Raw genomic sequence first — 18,917 nt, 5'->3', positions numbered from 1 at the left:
GATCTTGCATCTTTTATCGCACGAGTACAATCTTTGATTGGCTTGAGATCGTGAGAGTTCTCCGATAGGCAAGATAAAGAAGTCACAAACATCTCCGTCTCACTGTTTGTGATTCCTCGACAAATCACTTGTGTAGTCAAGAAGGATTGTTGAGAGGTGATTGATTAATCTAGGCTGTTCTTCGGGAATATAAGACCGGATTATCAATTGGTTCCTGTTCACCTTGATTTTATATCTTAAGACGGAACAAAACCTAGGGTTTTCTGTGGGAGACATATTTATCCTTTGATAGACTTTTCTGTGCGAGACAGATTTGTTTATTACCAAGTCTGCGATTTTTGGTTGCAGCAACTCTTAGTTGTGGGTGAGATTAGCTAAGGGAATCAAGTGCGCAGTATCCTGCTGGGATCAGAGGCGTAGGAGTACAAATATACCTTGGATCGGTGGGAGACTGATTGGGGTTCAACTATAGTCCAGTACGAAGTTAGCTTGGAGTAGGCTAGTGTCTGTAGCGGCTTAATACTATGTATATTCAATCTGGACTAGGTCCCGGGGTTTTTCAGCATTTGCGGTTTCCTCATTAACAAAACTTCTGGTATCTGTGTTATTTCTTTTCCGCATTATATTTTTTATATAATTGAAATAATACAGGTTGTGCGTTAAAGATCATCAATTGGAAATCCAACTTTTGGTTGTTGATTGATATTGATTGATCCTTGGACATTGGTCTTTGGTACCGTCCAAATTATCTCTTTTTGATAAAGACTCGCAGATTTCCATTTGCTTGAGTAAAGATCAAATCGAGAGATTAAGATATAAACTCTTTGATATATGTTTTTATTGATTGAGTCTAACTGTCTAGTTGATTCTCATAAAAAGTATATTGGAGTTTGTCCATACAGATTGCTAAGAGAAATATTGGGTGGTGTTGTTAGACCCCTACTTTTTCAATGGTTAATATAGAAGTAATCATATGGCTAACCATTGGTTAACTATTTTTGAACCAACTAAGTGTACACGTTTAGGTACGGTTACTCAAACCAAAATGAAATACATTTCATTTTTGTATGACAAGATAAGTTTCGATCTAACGTTTGAAAGATATTAGCTTGGTTAAATCAGGTTTTTCATCTAACGGTGAATATTGAATGCTTTGTTACCAAGGTAACTTGGATTGCAAACCCTGATTTGAAAACTATATAAAGGAGACATCTAGCAACTGGAAAAACTAATCCCCACACCTCATCTGTGATACTAGTTGGTTTTGTTAGAGCCGATTCTGCTTTAACCTTAAGTTTCTTCTCGAGACCATGTGGGTTAACGACTGAAAGACTTCATTGGGATTGTGAAGCCAGACGAAACTACTTCTCTTTAGTTGAGCGATCTGATATTGCCATTTTCTATCGTACGAGTTCAATTGAATAATCGACTTGAGATTATATCTCCGATAGGGAAAGATAAAAATAAATCACAAACATCTTCGTCTCATCGTTTGTGATTCCGCAATATCTAGTTTGCTACCATACGGTTTAGATTATTGTGAGGTGATTAATAATTCTAGGATGTTCTTTGGGAATATAAGCCCGGGTTATCAATCGGTTTCTGTTCACCTTGATTTTATCAAAAGACGAAACAAAACTCTTAGGTTTATGTGTGGGAGACAGATTTATCTATCATCGTAGAGTTTTCTGTGTGATACATATTTGTTTATTAAAGTCTTCGACTTTGGGTCGTAGCAACTCTTGGTTGTGGGTGAGATCAGCTAAGGGAATCAAGTGTGTAGTATCCTGCTGGGATCAGAGACGTAAGGAGCACAATTGTACCTTGAATCAGTGTGATATTGATTAGGGTTCAAATACAGTCCATAACGAAGTTAGTTTGTAGTAGGCTAGTGTCTGTAGCGGCTTAATACAGTATGGTATTCAATCTGAACTAGGTCTCGGGGTTTTTCTGCATTTACAGTTTCCTCGTTAACAAAATTTCTGGTGTCTGTGTTATTTATATTTCACATTATATTTTGTTATATAATTGAAATATCACAGGTTGTGTGTTAGGATCAATCAATTAGAATATCCAACCTTTGGTTGTTGATTTAAATTGATTAACACTTGGATATTGGTCTTTGGTACTATCCAAGTTTATCTCTCTAGTATTTGATAAAGACTCGCAGATTTCCATTTGCTTGAGTAAAGATCAAATCGAGAGATTGAGATATTAACTCTTTGATATACTTTTATCTAGATTGAGTCTGACTGTCTAGTTGATTCTCTAGAAAGTTTATTGGAGTTAGTCCATACAGATTGTTAATCAAAATATTGGGTGAGGTTGTTAGACCCCCGCCTTTTCAATTGGTATCAGAGCAGGCGAACACGTTTAAGACCTCAAAAGTCTGTGTTTATAGCGATCTGACTCTATGAACAGAGGTTGTATCTATATTAACGTACCACCAGTCTTCGATGGCTCAAACTACTTATGGTGGAAAATTGTTATGCGATATTTTCTTCAAGCACGTGATTTTCAATCATGGGTATATGTGGTTAATGGCTATGATGCTCCTGTTGTGGCAATAGGTAACGCTACTGTTCCAAAGAATATTGGCGAATACGATGCTGCTGAGATACTTGCTGCAAAGCAAAACCCCGACGGTTTGAATGCTATCATACATGCCATTACCCCAAATCTTCAGCACCATGTGTCAAATTGCACTAGGTCTAAAGATGCATGAGATATCTTAGAAACCGCATTCGAAGGAAATACCAGTGAAAAGGAAGCCATGCTTCAAAACCTAAATTCCGATGCTGAAAACCTTCGTATGGAAGATAAAGATTCATTTGATGAGTTTAATCACAAAGTGTCTGAAACTGTTAATGCATTTTTTGCATTGGGTAAGACTATTCCTGAAAAGGACACTGTGATGAAAATTCTCAGATCGCTGCCATCTAGATACGATTCTAAGAAGCATTCCATTGTTGAGGGAAATAAGCTTGATACCCTCTCCAGAAATACCTTGGTTGGGAAGCTAAAGATTTTTTATCATGAACACTCGTCCAAATCCAAGGATGTGGCGTTCAAAGCACTAAAAGACACAAAATTACTTGATAAGGAGTAAAAATATGTATATCTCTGAAGATGATCACTCTGAGACGGATTCATCAGATTTCAATTTGCTTGAGTATAGATCAAATCGAGAGATTGAGATATTAACTCTTTGATATACATTTATCTAGATTGAGTCTGACGGCCTAGTTGATTCTCTAGAAAGTATATTGGAGTTAGTCCATACAGATTTCTAATCGAAATATTGGGTGAGGTTGTTAGACCCCCGCTTTTCAGAATGGCACTCACAGGAGGCTGGAGTTGAATTCAGTTCGAACCAGATTCGACAATACTGATAACACTACTGAAGCAAAACAGCTCCCATGCACCATGGATCATTTACAACATGATACTGGAGATTCAAAACCATCTGCAACAAATAAGTGAATTCACAATCCCACAAAGAAGCGAACCAAGCGGCGGATGGCTTGGTCAACCTAGCAACAAAACAACAATTACAGGTAGGAAACAAATCACACACTTTTATATGGGACCACACGTGCCCGAAATTCGTTAATGTAATCGTAATGAATGATTCTACGGGGATCTCTTACCCGAGAGAAGTTCAAACTTACTTAATAAATAAGAAATACTCTTTTCCAAAAAAAAGAAAAAGTGAGTGAGTGATTATTACTGGTTTTTACCCCCTTGCAATTAACAAATTTTCCCAATCAACCACAAAATATGTCCCTTTCTCTCTCCTCTAGTAAATCACGAAATTGGGAAAGGGTCTTTTCTCATTTAAGTCATAGAGTCTGGTATAAGTTTTTCTCAGGAATGTGCATAAGACAAGACATTCTCATCCCTTTAGTCCATCATATCTAACCAGGGAAGGAGATAGAACTTTTAGTTAGGGAGGACAAGTTTATATACCGACAGTGATGATCTAAATCCAGTTAGGCGGCCGGAGGCCGCAATTTTTTTCACCTTTCTTTAGCTACATTCTGGGTTGTGAACACGTTGAAACATTTGTTAAATTCTAACATATTTTTCATTTTGAACCGTATATATATGAATTTGCAGAACTCCATGAAAATACAATATAACAAACATGCTATCAAAGGGTTCTTTTTCTTTTTTCTTTTTTTGAATTAGTACTGATGCTGAAATTTGCTAATATTTGGAGCTTTTTAACCATTTAATTCTCTTCTTTCTTTCCTACAGAGAAAAGCTATCGCCAATAAACCATTTGCTAGTATCGAAGATACGGAATTAGCAATTTTCTGTTATTTCCCCATGAATTTTTTCCCATGTGTACTAAAATTAGCTGACTACTAAATTTATTTAGTTAAATTCACAAAACCCAGTGGGGACTATTGTCCCCATTAGACTCTTAACAGCTCCGTGCCTGTATATAACTACTAGTAGGCCGGTTCTTATGAGGTGATAAAACCATCAGTGTGTCATGTCACATGGCATGGAAAACTGGTCATGCCATTATGGTACCAAGGTTAAGCGATGAAGTTTTTATTGAACAATGGAGATTAATCCGTGATCAAGGATCAAGAACGGTGGAGATTCCATAGCCCACGGTCGGTGCTTCGTCGTATATAAATAACACCATCCTCTTTAATTTTCATTCAAACGTATTTCTTCTTCCCTTCCCTTCTCTAATCAAAGAAATATAAAAGAAAAATAAATATTTATTTTTACTGAAAATATAAAAGAAAATGAGTACCAAAACTAAACTACTAGTCAAAGAAAAAGAAATATAAAAGACAAAGAAATATCCGCATATCCTCAACACGTGATGGTGTATGGATTCAGGATAAAGAAAAAGAGATTGCAAATGTTATACAACTAGTTTGTCCTGGTATATTACCTATGTATATATATCTAGCCATCCCGAGCGAGTTGGTTTGCCTAAACTAAGAGGTGGATGGTCTGACACCAATGATTTGTTTGAGTTCATTTCCTTGCATGTTCAAGAAAGAGAGCGAAAATATCCTTGGCAATGTTTATACCGTATGAGAACTAAAAACCACAGGACTCAGATTGTGCAAGTTATATTGGAATGTTAGTGGAAAACTTCAAATACGTTCTTTTTCGAACGTGGTAAGTTTTAATTTTCCAATTCACTTGTTTTAGTCTTATTTAAATCAAATTTTTCGACTTAGATACAGACTTTAATTAAGACCATGTTGGTTTTAGGGTTTACACCGTTAGATTTGTACATGTTGACGGGAATAACATGTGAGGGAGATTTACTTCTATTTCACCAAATGAAGTGGGAGTCGGAAGGAAAATGAAAACAACTACTTCCCTTGTACTCAAATGATATTGGAAGAAAGCCAAGATCCAAATTTTACATGCAAATGGAGTAAGAGTGTCTGGGTTGAAGAGTTTTTTGAAGATTTATGCTAGGAGGGTTGAAGAACGGGGACATTCAAACACTGGCAATTATGCTGAGCTTTAACGTATTTTTGTGTTGTACGTGCTAGGAAAAGTTATGTTCCCCAATGCTAGCTCAGTGACATTAGTTGGTTTTCTCAATACTTTAGAAGATTTAGCTAAAACAGTAACATATGATTGGGGGTTGCAATTTTAGGTGAACTATACTTAACTCTTGGTAAGACCTCGTCTGGTGATTCATATAACTTGAATGAATTTGGGTATGTGTTGGAGGTAAGCATCACAATCGCTTTTTATTTATTCGATCGAATTGTTAAACTGGTAAATATACTAAAACAATGATGTACAAGTACAAAGCCGAAATTTTTTCCAATCGTATACAAGTACAAAGCCGAAAATTTGATTGGTCAGATAAATGATGGTCAAAATGTGTTGCAGTTCATAGGTTGCAACAACTGTGCAGAATAACTGTACGCATCGATGAGATGTCGTATATTAGTTTTGAGGAGTATGGCCAAGAAACAACACAAATAATGCTACAGTTAAGTCTTCAACGACTTGTGTTTTACGGTCTTGTTACTGGTCATGGTATTTGATACTACGGAGAAAGACATGTGTTTCATACCCAAGACAGAAAGGTAAAAGCAATCAACCCCATTCCAACCTCGATAATTTCATTTGATGACCGGCTGAAGTTGTTAACTAATCAACAACCTTGGGAAGAAGCTGAAGATTTGATCCAAACTGCCGAGAATGATTTTGATTACTATAGTTGGTTCCAGAAGGTTTGCAATCCATATATTGTAGTGCAACCACAAAACTTGGTAATGTAGATTTTCCATCAATCGGTAGTATATCACTTACTGATATTCCATCCCAACCTCCCCCACAGCCGGGCGAAGCACATACGTACTTTAGTAGTCAAATAGGTTCGTCTAATATGCCCCAAATATCTTGAGAAGTCAAGACTTTATCTTCTTCAGGATATATTGTCACTGTTTGATAAGTGCATAATTCATATGATTTTAGTGTTCATTCCATACTTGTTTAAGCTATTATTCTTGCATATTTTCGTATTATTACTCTTGTTTTATCTTATTTGTCTCAATTAAGTGAATCATCCACAAAGGAGCTACAAAGTGCTGAAAATAGCTAGGAAAAGAAGTATTCCAAATATCCAAGTGCCCAAGTCCAAGAGAAGTGGAAGAAGTGTGACGAAAAGGAGCAAAACACTCAAAATCAAGAGAAGGGCCAAAGACCGATCTTAACTCATTAAAATCAAGGAGTTCTCCTCATCATCTCTAAGATAATTGAAAGATGAAAATAATGCAAAAAGAATGAGGTCATTCCGAGTTCGGACGAAGAAGTAATGGCCAAAACAAATTGTTATTGAATACCGAAGACAGAAAGGTACGCGTACGGGTACGCATACCTAAGTTCCGAAAACTTCTGCTTGAATTTGAGGTACGCGTACTTAGCAAGTAGGAAAACGTGTATTTACACTTTGGAAGACCTAAGGGCATGTTTGGAGTCGTTATTTTGTATGTTCGGGTCGGGTTCTTGAACCGAACTAAATACGTGAAGACCAAGCAATAAAAACCTATAAAAAGGTATTAGGTTATGTAAAATGATATCATATCATTAGGTCACAAAATTGTAAGTCTTAGAGAGAATAAACATCGAAATCTAGGGTTTCAGAGCGATTCTCAATTGTAATGTTATCTCTTAACTTTTCTCATATGTATATCATGGATGTTTCTACATCCATGAGTATCTAAACACCTATTGATTGAGGATGAATTATAAGTTGTAAACTTGATTTGATTTAATATATGAATTTATTTTGATTTCTTCATATGATTATCGTTTGTTTCCACTATGAATAAATATTATGATTGATTGATTGTTCTAGGTGGCCAACTAAATCAGTTTATTTATTAATCTAAAGCTAGTTAAGGGTTAGGATATCCGTGTAATTGTTGAATAACCCCTACACAAGTAGAAAACGTGAAACCTTGCAGAGGGATTCTGTGGAGCAATCACGTGTAGAAACAATACTAGAAAGTAGACCTTGCGCTAAGAGTCTAACTACTAGGATTAACCTAAGTTACAAAACATAAAGCATTCGACCAAGCCACACCTTGAGTGTGCTACTACTTGGTGGTTTGGGCGAGTAGAATCTGGTATACGAGCGCTTCGGTACCCAGTGACCAAAGGACTTTATAGAATAACACTTTTCTACGGTTGGTGATAATCTAAGACTAATGACGAATATATGAGTATATTAACTCATTGTCAGTTTATATACGAAGAAGGATTCCTCGATTACATCTCTCTATTGCTTAATGCTTATTACTTTCAACTACTTTTATTCACTTTATTGAAATCTAAAACAACGACGACCCCCCCCCCCCCCCCCCCCCCCCCCCATCACCATTACACTTTGACAACTAAAACTCACTGCTCTTCGTGGGAACGATCCTTACTTCCATTATATTACCAGTTAATAGTGTGGAAATAAGATCATTAATTTGTTGAGCCTACGACACTCATCACTGTTCCCCTTGGTTACGAAGGTATGCCTCTAAGGTTTCCATATTACGGGGTAATGGCATCACCAGAAGAGTATCAGAAACAATTGAACACTTTAACTAATCTTCTTGATGGATTCCAGACTTTTCACTTGAGAGAGATGCAGGTCCAGATGGACGATTCGAAACTTGAAATGCTTGAGATTCCAGGAGGTTCGAGTTTTGATGGTTTGAGTGCAATTCGTGGTGGTTCACGTCGTCCCGATATAGGAACAAGTGGTTATGATGACATGAGTAAAAGCCTTGGTGGTAGCATCCAAAGAAGTCTTGTAGCTCGCAGAAGTCGTCATTCTACTACAAATTTAGTGAAAGACACTCTAGTAGGTGATACAAGAGATTTGAAGATGACGGATATCTGGATCCAAATCCCAGGTGTGACCCCTGGTCCTTTCTTGCAAATGCCCCAAGGACAGGCACAAACTCCTGGTGGTGGCTCAAACACTAATGTATTTAGGAAATCTATAATTTTACCCCAACCACATCAATATTTCACCCATTTCAAGCACCTACTCGCCAAATTCAACCATCTTATGTACCATTTCAAGGTTATGTTGAATCGCCTGATGCTACTCAACCACAATCTCAGACTCATCTTGATGAGTTTGCGAGTTGGGGAATATATTTTGGAGGTGAGAACATTTCGGTGGCAGATATTTTTCCGACTGTTTTTAAAGCTGCTAAAGATAAGAACATTTCGGTGGCAGACATGATAGATGGTAATGGTTGGAAATGGAACTTCAAGAAAAATCTCAATGCTGACGAACAATTATAATGAGATTTATTAAGAAGGGATTGGGACAAGTACCGGAGGTTACTAATGAGGAAGACGAGCTGAAAATCCTGGAAGATTTCAGCACTAAAAGTTGTTATGATGCTTTAGTTGGCGATTTAGAACAGTGCAATTTTCAGAAGTTTGTTTGGAAAAATAATATCCCACACAAAGTGAGCTTTTTACTGTGGGAAGGCTTTCAAAATGTTATTCCAACTAGACTCATGCTGAGACATAGAGGGATTCAAGTTGAAAGTGAGTTGTGTTTGTTTTGTGATGCAGAAAGGGAGACAACGGAACACATGTTTATGCACTGCAATTTTTCTTCTGTTGTCTGGGACTATTTCATTAAGGCGTTCAAGATTTTGTGGCCTTTGCCAAGAACTCTGTTGGAACTTTTCGGTGCTTGGTCTATTAATGTGCTCCATGGGAGAGGACGGAAAATCTGGGAAATTCTACCATACACAATTTGCTAATTGTTGTGGAAGGAAAGAAACAATCTACATTTCGGTGGTGCAAGGAATAAGAATTCTTCTGAACTGATTGATTTGGTGAAACACAGTATAGTGATCTGGTCTTGTGACACAGACACCTTTAAGTTCATAGATTCTAGCTTAATATGGAGTAGCTGGGATACTCTAATGTGCGGGCAGGAAGACTCGAATGGATGAATTTGCGGTCCTGAGTTTTCTTTACGGAACAAGGCTGAGTTTGAATGGCTTTTTATGGAGTTACCTGAGTATTATTTGCGGAGCAAGGCTCCGCAGCTCCTGCAATCTACTGCTGCTTTTGTGTTGTCAGCTCAAGGAGGTTTGCAGGTTTTGCAGTACTATAGGCTCTTTTTCTCTTGTAATTTTGCAAGAGCTTGACTCTGGCTTGCTTCTTTTTTCTCCTTAATACAACTTTTTTTCGTTCAAAAAAAAAACAAATTTGGAGGTGAGGGAAATCGTTAGTATGATAGATGTAATTTAATCGCAATTTTACGACAGATGTAATTTAATCGCACTTTTGTTGGATGATCATTTAATATAATTGCACTTTTGTTTGATAATTGAAAATTTACTTTTTTTATTCATGCTTAACAATTAAGAAATTAAAACATAAAAACTGGATAAAATTGGGTAACACTCTTAAGATTTCGTAACAACTTCCATATCGAAACTCTTCTCCGTTGTTGGAGAGCCACTCCGCACGACATTTTGTTCAAGGTACATCAGGCTTTCACCACTTCTCATGTTTCGAGTTTCTTGCATTATCAAAGCAATATACTTTTTAACATTCTTAAAAATTATGTTGAACTGAGAACTCAATATGTACCATCGCATAACGATTGTTGAGGTTCATCGTTTCTTCTTCAAATTTCTGAAAAACACGTTTCCAAAACGACATGGCTTCGAGTGCGCCACTAACGATAGGATGATTAGTAAACAAAACATAATTCCTGCAAATACATTCATCTCCCGCAGCGCTAAATTTCGACTATGTGCTCTTGCCACATTAACTCTTGATTTTGTTACTTCATTTTGCACATTGCTTCGGTTTACAACTCATTGATTTTTGGAAGCATGTTGCTCTTCTATGAATTGAGCCACGTTCATATTTTGAAAAAGTGGAAGAGCTAAGAAAATATGAGGAAAGTGTGAGTTGAAATAAAATTGGAATTGGGTATTTATAGGGGTGAATTTATGGCCGTTGGATCAGATATACTAAACGGTGTAGTCTGCACCGGGCAATCGAGTTTTTACCGCTAGCGGCTTAGTCTAGATCACTCAGTGTAATGTAAAATGAACGGTCGAGACTCCACCGCTGGGTAGAGGTTAGATCTCACCTGGCTAAGTGACAGCTAGCAAGGTCTTTTTGCCACTTTATGGTACCCATAGTGGGTGCAAAAGTAACAAACTCATGGCTTTTCCTTGCCCATAATAACCGGTCGTATTAATAAGGAAATGGACGTTAAGCCATTTTCTAAACCAGCAGGGTTCGAACCTCTACATCCATAGAGGAAAATGATACTATAATGACTCACAGGTTAAACTGTTGGCGATGACAGAGCTATGAATGTTTTCACTTGCCAATAAATTTCCACTACATAAATAAGTACTTCCTTCATTTCTGGAAAGAAGTTAGTATTACTTTATTTTCAAAGTTGGTCCATTTATAGGTTAAAATATAAAATGATATTATATCTATTCGTTGAAATGAAGGTATTTAAACTTGTACAGATTTTTAACTCGTCTTCTCCGTCCAATTTAAATTCTAACAAATAAATTTAATTTTAAATGGTTTTAAATACATTTTTGATTACGAATTTTCAATCTACACAAAAGGATGATATATGACTTTCGGCCCTTTATGATTGATGATGATGGTGATATTCAATAGGTGTAATGTGCAAAAAGCTGAACCATCTAAGGTTTTGTTTTCTTGTTTGTTTTCCTTTTCTTGCTTCATGCTATCATATATCTTATCTACCAATAATTGATTGTTTTGGAATGACACAATGTCGTGGACCTTATCATGGGAATATTCAATAGGTTTGGTGCGTCTTTCTTAGTTAGAGCACCTCCAATTTCGTCTGAATCTTAAACACTGGTAGATACTAAGTTTTTGGACATTATCTCATTCTTAAATCAGGTCTAGCTTCATTTTTTTCTAGCTACGTGTTTACTCAAAAACCATACCGTTCCACACAATTAACCTTCTTTGCTTCTCTTATGAGTTACTCTAACCGTTGGCTCTGAAAATTAGTTTCACCGGAAAAGTAATATACACAGACTACAGTCAGTTTAACACTACGTCCCATAAAAAATATTCTTCTGTGGGTGCAACATTGTTCTTTCTTCTAAAGAGAACAAAACTAAGATAGACATCGGTTAGAGCGTGATTAACTCCATTTGATGACTAATGAAAAATTATGTCTCAAGATAGAGATAGGAAGCAAAGAAACATTAATAATTTGCTGATAAAGTCTGTTTTCGGACCTAACCCTTTTGATTGTTATCTAAGTCTGAGCCCTACCAAATTGCTGGATTTGCCATTTGTTTATGTTGGAAGCAGAATTAGGCAATTAGCTTTTTGGAAAGAAATAGGAGATGGATTCATCGGGTGTCTCATTAGTGACCTAAAGCTTCTTCAATGGAATGTATGTGAGGTAAGGTTGTCAATGGGTACCCATTACCCGGATCCGGTATATCAGGGTCCATTAGCTATTTAGGATCCGGCGGGTAATTACCCGATTAGACCCGAATTTAAACGGGTCCAAACGGGTGATACACATTGGGTACCCGCGGGTATCGGGTACCCGTTTATTCATTCTTTTATTCATGTTTTTAGCAAAATTATAAGTATTTTTTCTAATTTTAGCTTTGATATTTTACTCATTTAAATTTTTTCTCTTACATTTAATCTTTATTTAGTACACTCATAAGAAATAATAACAAATTTTTTATAAAAATTACTTAAATCCAAGCTAAAAAGAGAAATATATTAAGTTTTTGAGATTTTTTAAATAGTTTTCTTTAGACCCAATGGGTACCCGGAACCGACGGGTACCCGGGTATTTAAATGGGTCCGGTTCTGGGTCCACAAGTTTAGGAACCGGACCCGACCTTTATAAGTAGGGTCCGGGTCTAGTGATACCCGCAAACTGATTTTCCATGGGGCATAGTAATATGCTATGAGCAAGTCTGCTTCAGATGTTAACATATATTATCGAAGTCGCGATTACGCTAATAGTTACAACGAGGATGCCTTATTTATTTTCTCCGATATGCATTAATATTCCAAAGAATTGAATCTTGAGCCTAGGTCCGGTATTCTCCTTTTGCAGTGTGAAGTATTTGAGCTAGTTAAAGTGAGGCATCTGATGGATTAGCATAGTTGGCTTCCCCTATTGGATGAACTAATATTGTAGTAAGAATCTAAAGTAGGACCCGGACCCGTTGACACCCCTAATGTGAGGAAAAGAGTCTTAATCGACATAGGATACACAACCATATTTCAAAAAAATCATCTCCAACCCATTGATGTGGGGATGAGGTGGCAAAAAAAAAGTTAGACATCCTCTAGATGAACCTCTAGTTTTAGACATTCACTTAGAGGATGTCTTCCCATCCTAGTCACATTTTTACTAATAAAAATCAATGAGAATAATAACTAATTTTTTTTAACCAATTATATACCTACAAATAAGTAAAGAAAGATGAAACAATTTAATGGGTTGGAGATAAAATTTATTTTTTCCTAATATTTAGGATTTTATACCTAGAGGATGTCTTAAAAGTGATGCCACGTATGAAACATCCACACTCACCATTGAAGAAGCTCTTATAGTCCAGATTAATGAATTCAGTCAACAGTCCACATATAAACCCCTTGACGGTTGATCATTTTATCACTTGGTCAGGCAGACTTATGTGGGCAGTCTCACATTCATTTCAAAAGCTAACACCTTGTTTGTTTGCAGCTGACTCGGTGTCTTGGTATGAGTCAACCTATGATTCGCGCCGAGTCAGCAGTTAGACTGTTTGTTTTCCACTTATTGGAACCCCTGACTCGCGACCAACATCTGAGTCAGACCCTATGGACTCAGGTGCAGAGGTACCCTAAATCAATCGCTCAAACCCCTGACTCGTATACATATACGAAAATACCCTCGGTCTTTTAAATCACATATTTCATTTCCTTTTCCTTTTTCTCGTTTCTTCCGTCCAGGTTTTACCATCGAGAGCAGAAATGGAAAATGGGGAAAAACCCTAGATCTGATGTCTGCTTCATCCCCCTCTCAAAAAATCTACCAATATATCTTACTGATCATCTCCTTCATCAGTCTCAACTAATCTCTCCATTCTTTTAACTCATCAGCAAGTTTTAAAAGAGTCATCAACATCAGATATAATTTCAACATCCATAATTCTTCGTCCATATGTTTTGTATCATTTTCATATGGGTTTTTGATGATTTTGAAAGATGGATTTTTTATATATTCTGATTTGAGTTCTTAATTGGTTTGAAGGGGGAAGGAAATAAGGAAGAAGGACGGAGATTAAAGTTTTGTGAAGGTATAATAATTTCATTCCATCTTGTTTTCTTTTAGAACCAGGGGTTTCCTATGCACATATACACTTGATTACTCTGTTCTTCTATGATGGTTTCTTTGCTGGTTGAGTATTTGATGGATGTTTTTTTAGATTTTAGATGGTGTTTGTGAAAATGCCAAGGAGAGAAGTATGATAATTAAGCATGGTAGCATATGGATTTTTGTTTCACATTATATTCTTCTAGATTTTTGTATTATAATCTGAATTTCCTTTTCCTGTGTGTTTCTTCATGTTACTGCCTTCTACTTTTAGTGCATCTGTATACTAATGAAATGCCACTGATTTTATTTTGTCTCTGGCATTAATTTGATTTTTCTAGTTACACCTGTATATCTAGTTATGATACATTTTCAACTATAGATTCCATATAATGTTATTAGCCTGTTTTTAGTTGATTTGGATGCCTTTGATTAACAATCAATCTGTTGTGAACCAATCACTCTTGAGCATCCTATGCATGGACCATTCCGCTTCACATAGTCCTGTCTCTACTCTTGCTAATGGAATGTGCAACATACAAGAAATTAACCGTACCTAGTTGTCCTGGCTTGATAGATATCAATATATTGTTCAATATGCATATACTAATGAAAGTAAAAAGAAGTGGTATAAGTAGTTCAGAATATCATCTAACAAGTGTTTTAGTTTCCCATGAAGCTGCATTCTGTGTTTTGATTTGTCTATGTTATTTTGGTTTTGAACTTTTCTAACTATACGTTATGTTAGCAATATCGAATTATCTTTCTGCCACTTCTCAGTAGTTAGCACACTCTCTTCTGTTTCAAATACCCACATCTTGTATTTTTTTTACTCTATGCTAGTTCTCAATGGAGAAAAAAGAAGATGAGAAAGCAAATAAGATAACTTTTAGGAACATCCCAGCATGTAGAGGGTTATTTATTGACCAATGTTTGGCACAAGCTACTGAGTATGGATTTTCTGGAACTTCGTTGAAACAAACTTCGTGGGGAAATTTGTGCAAGTTCTTTTCTGAAAAGTATGACTGCACCTATCACACAGAAGAAGTTAAGAAACCACTAGGATTACTTGCGTGATCAATATGTCATTTGGTCCCGCCTCTTAGCAAGAACTGGTCATGGGTACAACGCTGAGACGAACACTTTTGATTGGAGCGAAGAGCAATGGGTTGAATTAGACAAGGTAAGATCCTTTCAGTTTTGTTTGGAATTTAGAACATTTACTCCATATTTACCTAATCAATTTTTTTTTGTACCCATTTGCGTAATCTTTTTTTTTTTTTTTTTTTGTACCCTGTTCAGTTTTTCTAGTGTTTATATTTGAGATACGGTCCGCGGGTTATAACCCAAAAGGGGTTATAACCCATCTACAAAAAACCCATCCAAACAAAAGTGATACAAAAACCCCAAATATCATAAACTGTCTAAACTACCCTCCCCTAATTCAACCCAAAAAAAACTGAGAAAGAAAACGACCCACTAACGGAAAAAGTTTCTTAAAACCTCCGCTCTTGTTCGTTCAAAATCATTCTGTTCGTTCAAAAATCAATCCGCTCCTGTATTCATTCAAAATCAATCTGCTCATCCCTAAGCCAAAATCGTTCAAAATCAATCTGTATTCGTCATCATCTTCTCGATTTTACCTTCTTCTCTTATTCTAAGGTTGCGTATTTCAACCACTGCTACAAAATCTGACCTAATTTTTCAACCACAAATGGTGAAGAAACAAAATCAACAGGCGAAAAAGAAAGATGAAAAGCTAAAGAAAATAGCGAAACCATCTCCTAAAGGTAAGAAATCGAACTTGCTTTCAAGTTGATTTCGAGTTTGAATTCAAAAGATTATTAGGTTTCATTTGATTTATGGGTTGGTTTTCTGTTTGCTTTTAGGTTTCATTTCTTAGGTTAGGTTCTGTTTTCATTTGGTTACATCGTTTCTTTGGTTTAGGTTTAGGTTTCAGTTTGTTTGATGTAACCAAATGAAAACAGATTTCAATTGTTTGTATACTTGATGCAACCAGATATTTTTTTTTTCTATTTGATGAAACCATATTTCATTTGTTGTTTATTTGATGAAACCAAAGTATAATCTGTTTTTTTTTATGAAACAATTCTGGGTTTCATCACTTTTCATTTGTTAGGTTTAGGTCTGCAAGAATGATGTAACAGATTTGCGATGAAACTAGATATCATTTTCTGTTTCTTAATGAAACCCAAAATTGGTTTCATCATTTTTAGTTATTGGTTTACTTCTAGAGTTGTTATTGGCTGTTGATTTGAATTCAAACTGTGGAGATTGGCGCTATGTTACGTAATCTTATGGTTTCATACAAGTTTCAATTATGCTTATGGTTTCATCACTTTGTTCGTGCTTATGGTTTCATCATTACAAGTTTATGTCTTATGGTTTCATCATTATTATTATTATTCTCTTATGGTTTAATTTTGGTTTCACAATAGGTAAAAAAAGAGATAAGGAACCATACAGGTGCTCGTTGCATCATTTGTGCGAGCTAGCAGTGAAAATTAAGGAGTTGATAAAAAATAAGCAACTGCATTTGAAAGCTCTTAAATCATGTCCTTTCTGGCGTTTCTTTGAGCCGTTCTATGATGGCGTAATGAGCAAAGATGAGCTCATCAAAAAGACAAAAGCAGTAATAATGTTTTTAAGTAAAATTGAAAACAGACTTGATGGTAAGCTCCCGTATTGTTTCAAATTAGCAAGATCAAGGAAAATGATTTTGCGGACAATTCCAGAACATTTTGCTGTGACTTTTGGTTTCCAAATGGTGAATTATGTAGAAGCAGACGACATAGATGAAGATCTGGTTAAAAAGGTTAACGTCTTTGTGGCTAATTATTTTGCTGGAAATAAAAAGACAAAAAAACCGATATTGAAAAGCGTATGCTGGAAGCCGCAAATGATGAAACCAGAGCGGATGACTTTGTCAAGTTTTTCGTAATGTTTCTGTTGGTTTCAGTATTTGTCCCTAACAAATGTGGGCAGACTCTCGCAGCAAAGTACTTGTATATGGTGTTTGATATGAACAAGGTGTGCTGGCCGGAAGTCTTCCATGACTATGTACTTGATTCGATAATGACAAACAGAACAGACGTAGAAAATGTTGTTGGTTGTGTAATATACCCTCTGGTAAGTTAAGATTTGTTCTTTTTTTCATAAGTTCAGTATTTTTTTTCAATAATGGTTGTTGAATATTAAGCGACTTGTTTTTGATGATTAATTTGAATATTGGTTGTTTTTTTTTTTTGCAGTATTGGTTGGCAGAGATGACAAAGATCGCACAAAGAAAGCATGGGCTAGACAAGTATCCGAGGTTTGCTAGATGGAACCTTAGCAACATCTGTCAACAAGTATTGTCTAACTTTGAGAATCTTGAAAAAAAACAGAACTTTGGTCTAAGGTAAATATTTACTTAGAAGATTTACTTTTCTGATGGAACCAATTTTGGTTTCATCAAAAATTCTAGCTGAATTTTTGTTTCTTAGATAACTTCGAGGGTTTTATTTGATATTTTTGTTAGACAATATTCGAAATCTTCGAGGGTTTTATTAGATTATTGCTATGAGTTGTTACCATTACTTGTTACCATTAAAAATGCTATGCTTGGTATGTCGTCTGTTTTATTTTAAACGAATTTTGGTAAATATTTTCTTGTTCAGATTTACTTTTTTGATGAAACCAGTTTTGGATTCATCAAATTTTTTAGCTGAAACCAATTTTTCTTGTGTACTGCAGGAGAATATTGGTCACCGAAAGGGATCATTCTTGCTTCAGTATGACGAATCAGAAATGCGCTTGGCTGATCCCGTAGATGAAGTGGAAATTGTTGTGCCAGATGAAGAAAATGAAGTGCCGGTCAAAGTGCAAGATGAAGAAAATGTTGGTGCTAGCAGTGAAGCTAACTCCTTCAAAGCCAAATACCAATTTGCGCGATCATTGATTGAAAAGCTTAGGACCAATGCTACATATGTTCTTTCTGAAGAAGAAGAATCACTGCTAGCAAAATATGATGCCGAGGACAGGGAACAACAACTGGTACAAAGATAGATTTGATTTTTCTTAGTAACAATTGAATTACTCGCATATATTACAATTTTCTTATACATTTCATCATTTTTTTGATGAAACCAGATTTGGTTCCATCATTCTTTTGATGAAACCAGATTTGGTTTCATCATTTCAAGTTAATGTTTGTTTGATGAATTGGCCAGTTCTTTTTATTCTTTCAGAAGTTTTTGATTTTTACAGCATTAGGTTTTGACACAGGAAGATGAAAAGTAAAATAACTTAGGTATCTTAATATTGCAGGTGATAACAAGGGATGTTAACATGATAAATCAACAAGAATCTGAACAAGAGCAGGTCATATCTTCTTCGTCGAAGACAGTCACCGATGATGAACAAGAAGGAGATGGTACTGAGTTGACTCCAAATAATATCGAGGATATCAAGGTGGCAGAGCGGGTTGAATCTGAAATGGAGAAAGCTACTTCATCGATGCCAGTCACCAATGATGAACAAGAAGGAGAGGGTACTGAGTTGACTCCAAATACCGTTGAGGATATCAAGGTGGCAGAGCGGGTTGAATCTGAAATGGAGAAAGCTACTTCATCGATGCCAGTCACCAATGATGAACAAGAAGGAGAGGGTACTGAGTTGACTCCAAATACCATTGAGGATATCAAGGTGGCAGAGCGGGTGGAATCTGAAATGAGCAAAGCTTCTTCGTCGATGCCAGTCACCAATGATGAACAAGAAGGAGAGGGTACTGAGTTGACTCCAAATACCGTTGAGGATATCAAGGTGGCAGAGCGGGTAGAATCTGAAATGAAGCAAATTATTGAACAAGAAGAAAACGAAACTCAATTTGTAATTGATGAAGATGTTATCAGGAAAATGGAATATGAATACAATAAGAAAGGTTGTTCGTCGTCAAAGCCAAATGTTGGAAGCGTATACTACTACTCAGCTGTAAAGATGGCGAATGATTTACTTGAGTTAGAGAATGAAC

At 36.1% G+C, this 18,917-nt stretch overlaps 1 protein-coding gene across 1 annotated transcript; it reads left to right on the top strand.

The window, feature by feature from the left end:
• The first annotated feature begins 8,810 nt into the window (after positions 1-8,810).
• LOC113311544 lies at positions 8,811-9,284 on the top strand. The gene has a single exon (XM_026560372.1). It carries the CDS (start codon positions 8,811-8,813, stop codon positions 9,282-9,284), a length of 474 nt encoding a protein of 157 aa, XP_026416157.1.
• Positions 9,285-18,917: the final 9,633 nt, after the last annotated feature.

The sequence above is a fragment of the Papaver somniferum genome, chromosome 9 (assembly GCF_003573695.1).
Source record: "Papaver somniferum cultivar HN1 chromosome 9, ASM357369v1, whole genome shotgun sequence".
NCBI classification, from domain to species: Eukaryota; Viridiplantae; Streptophyta; class Magnoliopsida; order Ranunculales; family Papaveraceae; genus Papaver; species Papaver somniferum.
This window is presented reverse-complemented; position numbering and strand designations above follow the sequence as displayed.

Excerpts from the sequence above, each read along its gene's own strand:
- LOC113311544 (XM_026560372.1), top strand. The coding sequence starts at position 8,811 with ATGAGATTTATTAAGAAGGGATTGGGACAAGTACCGGAGGTTACTAAT.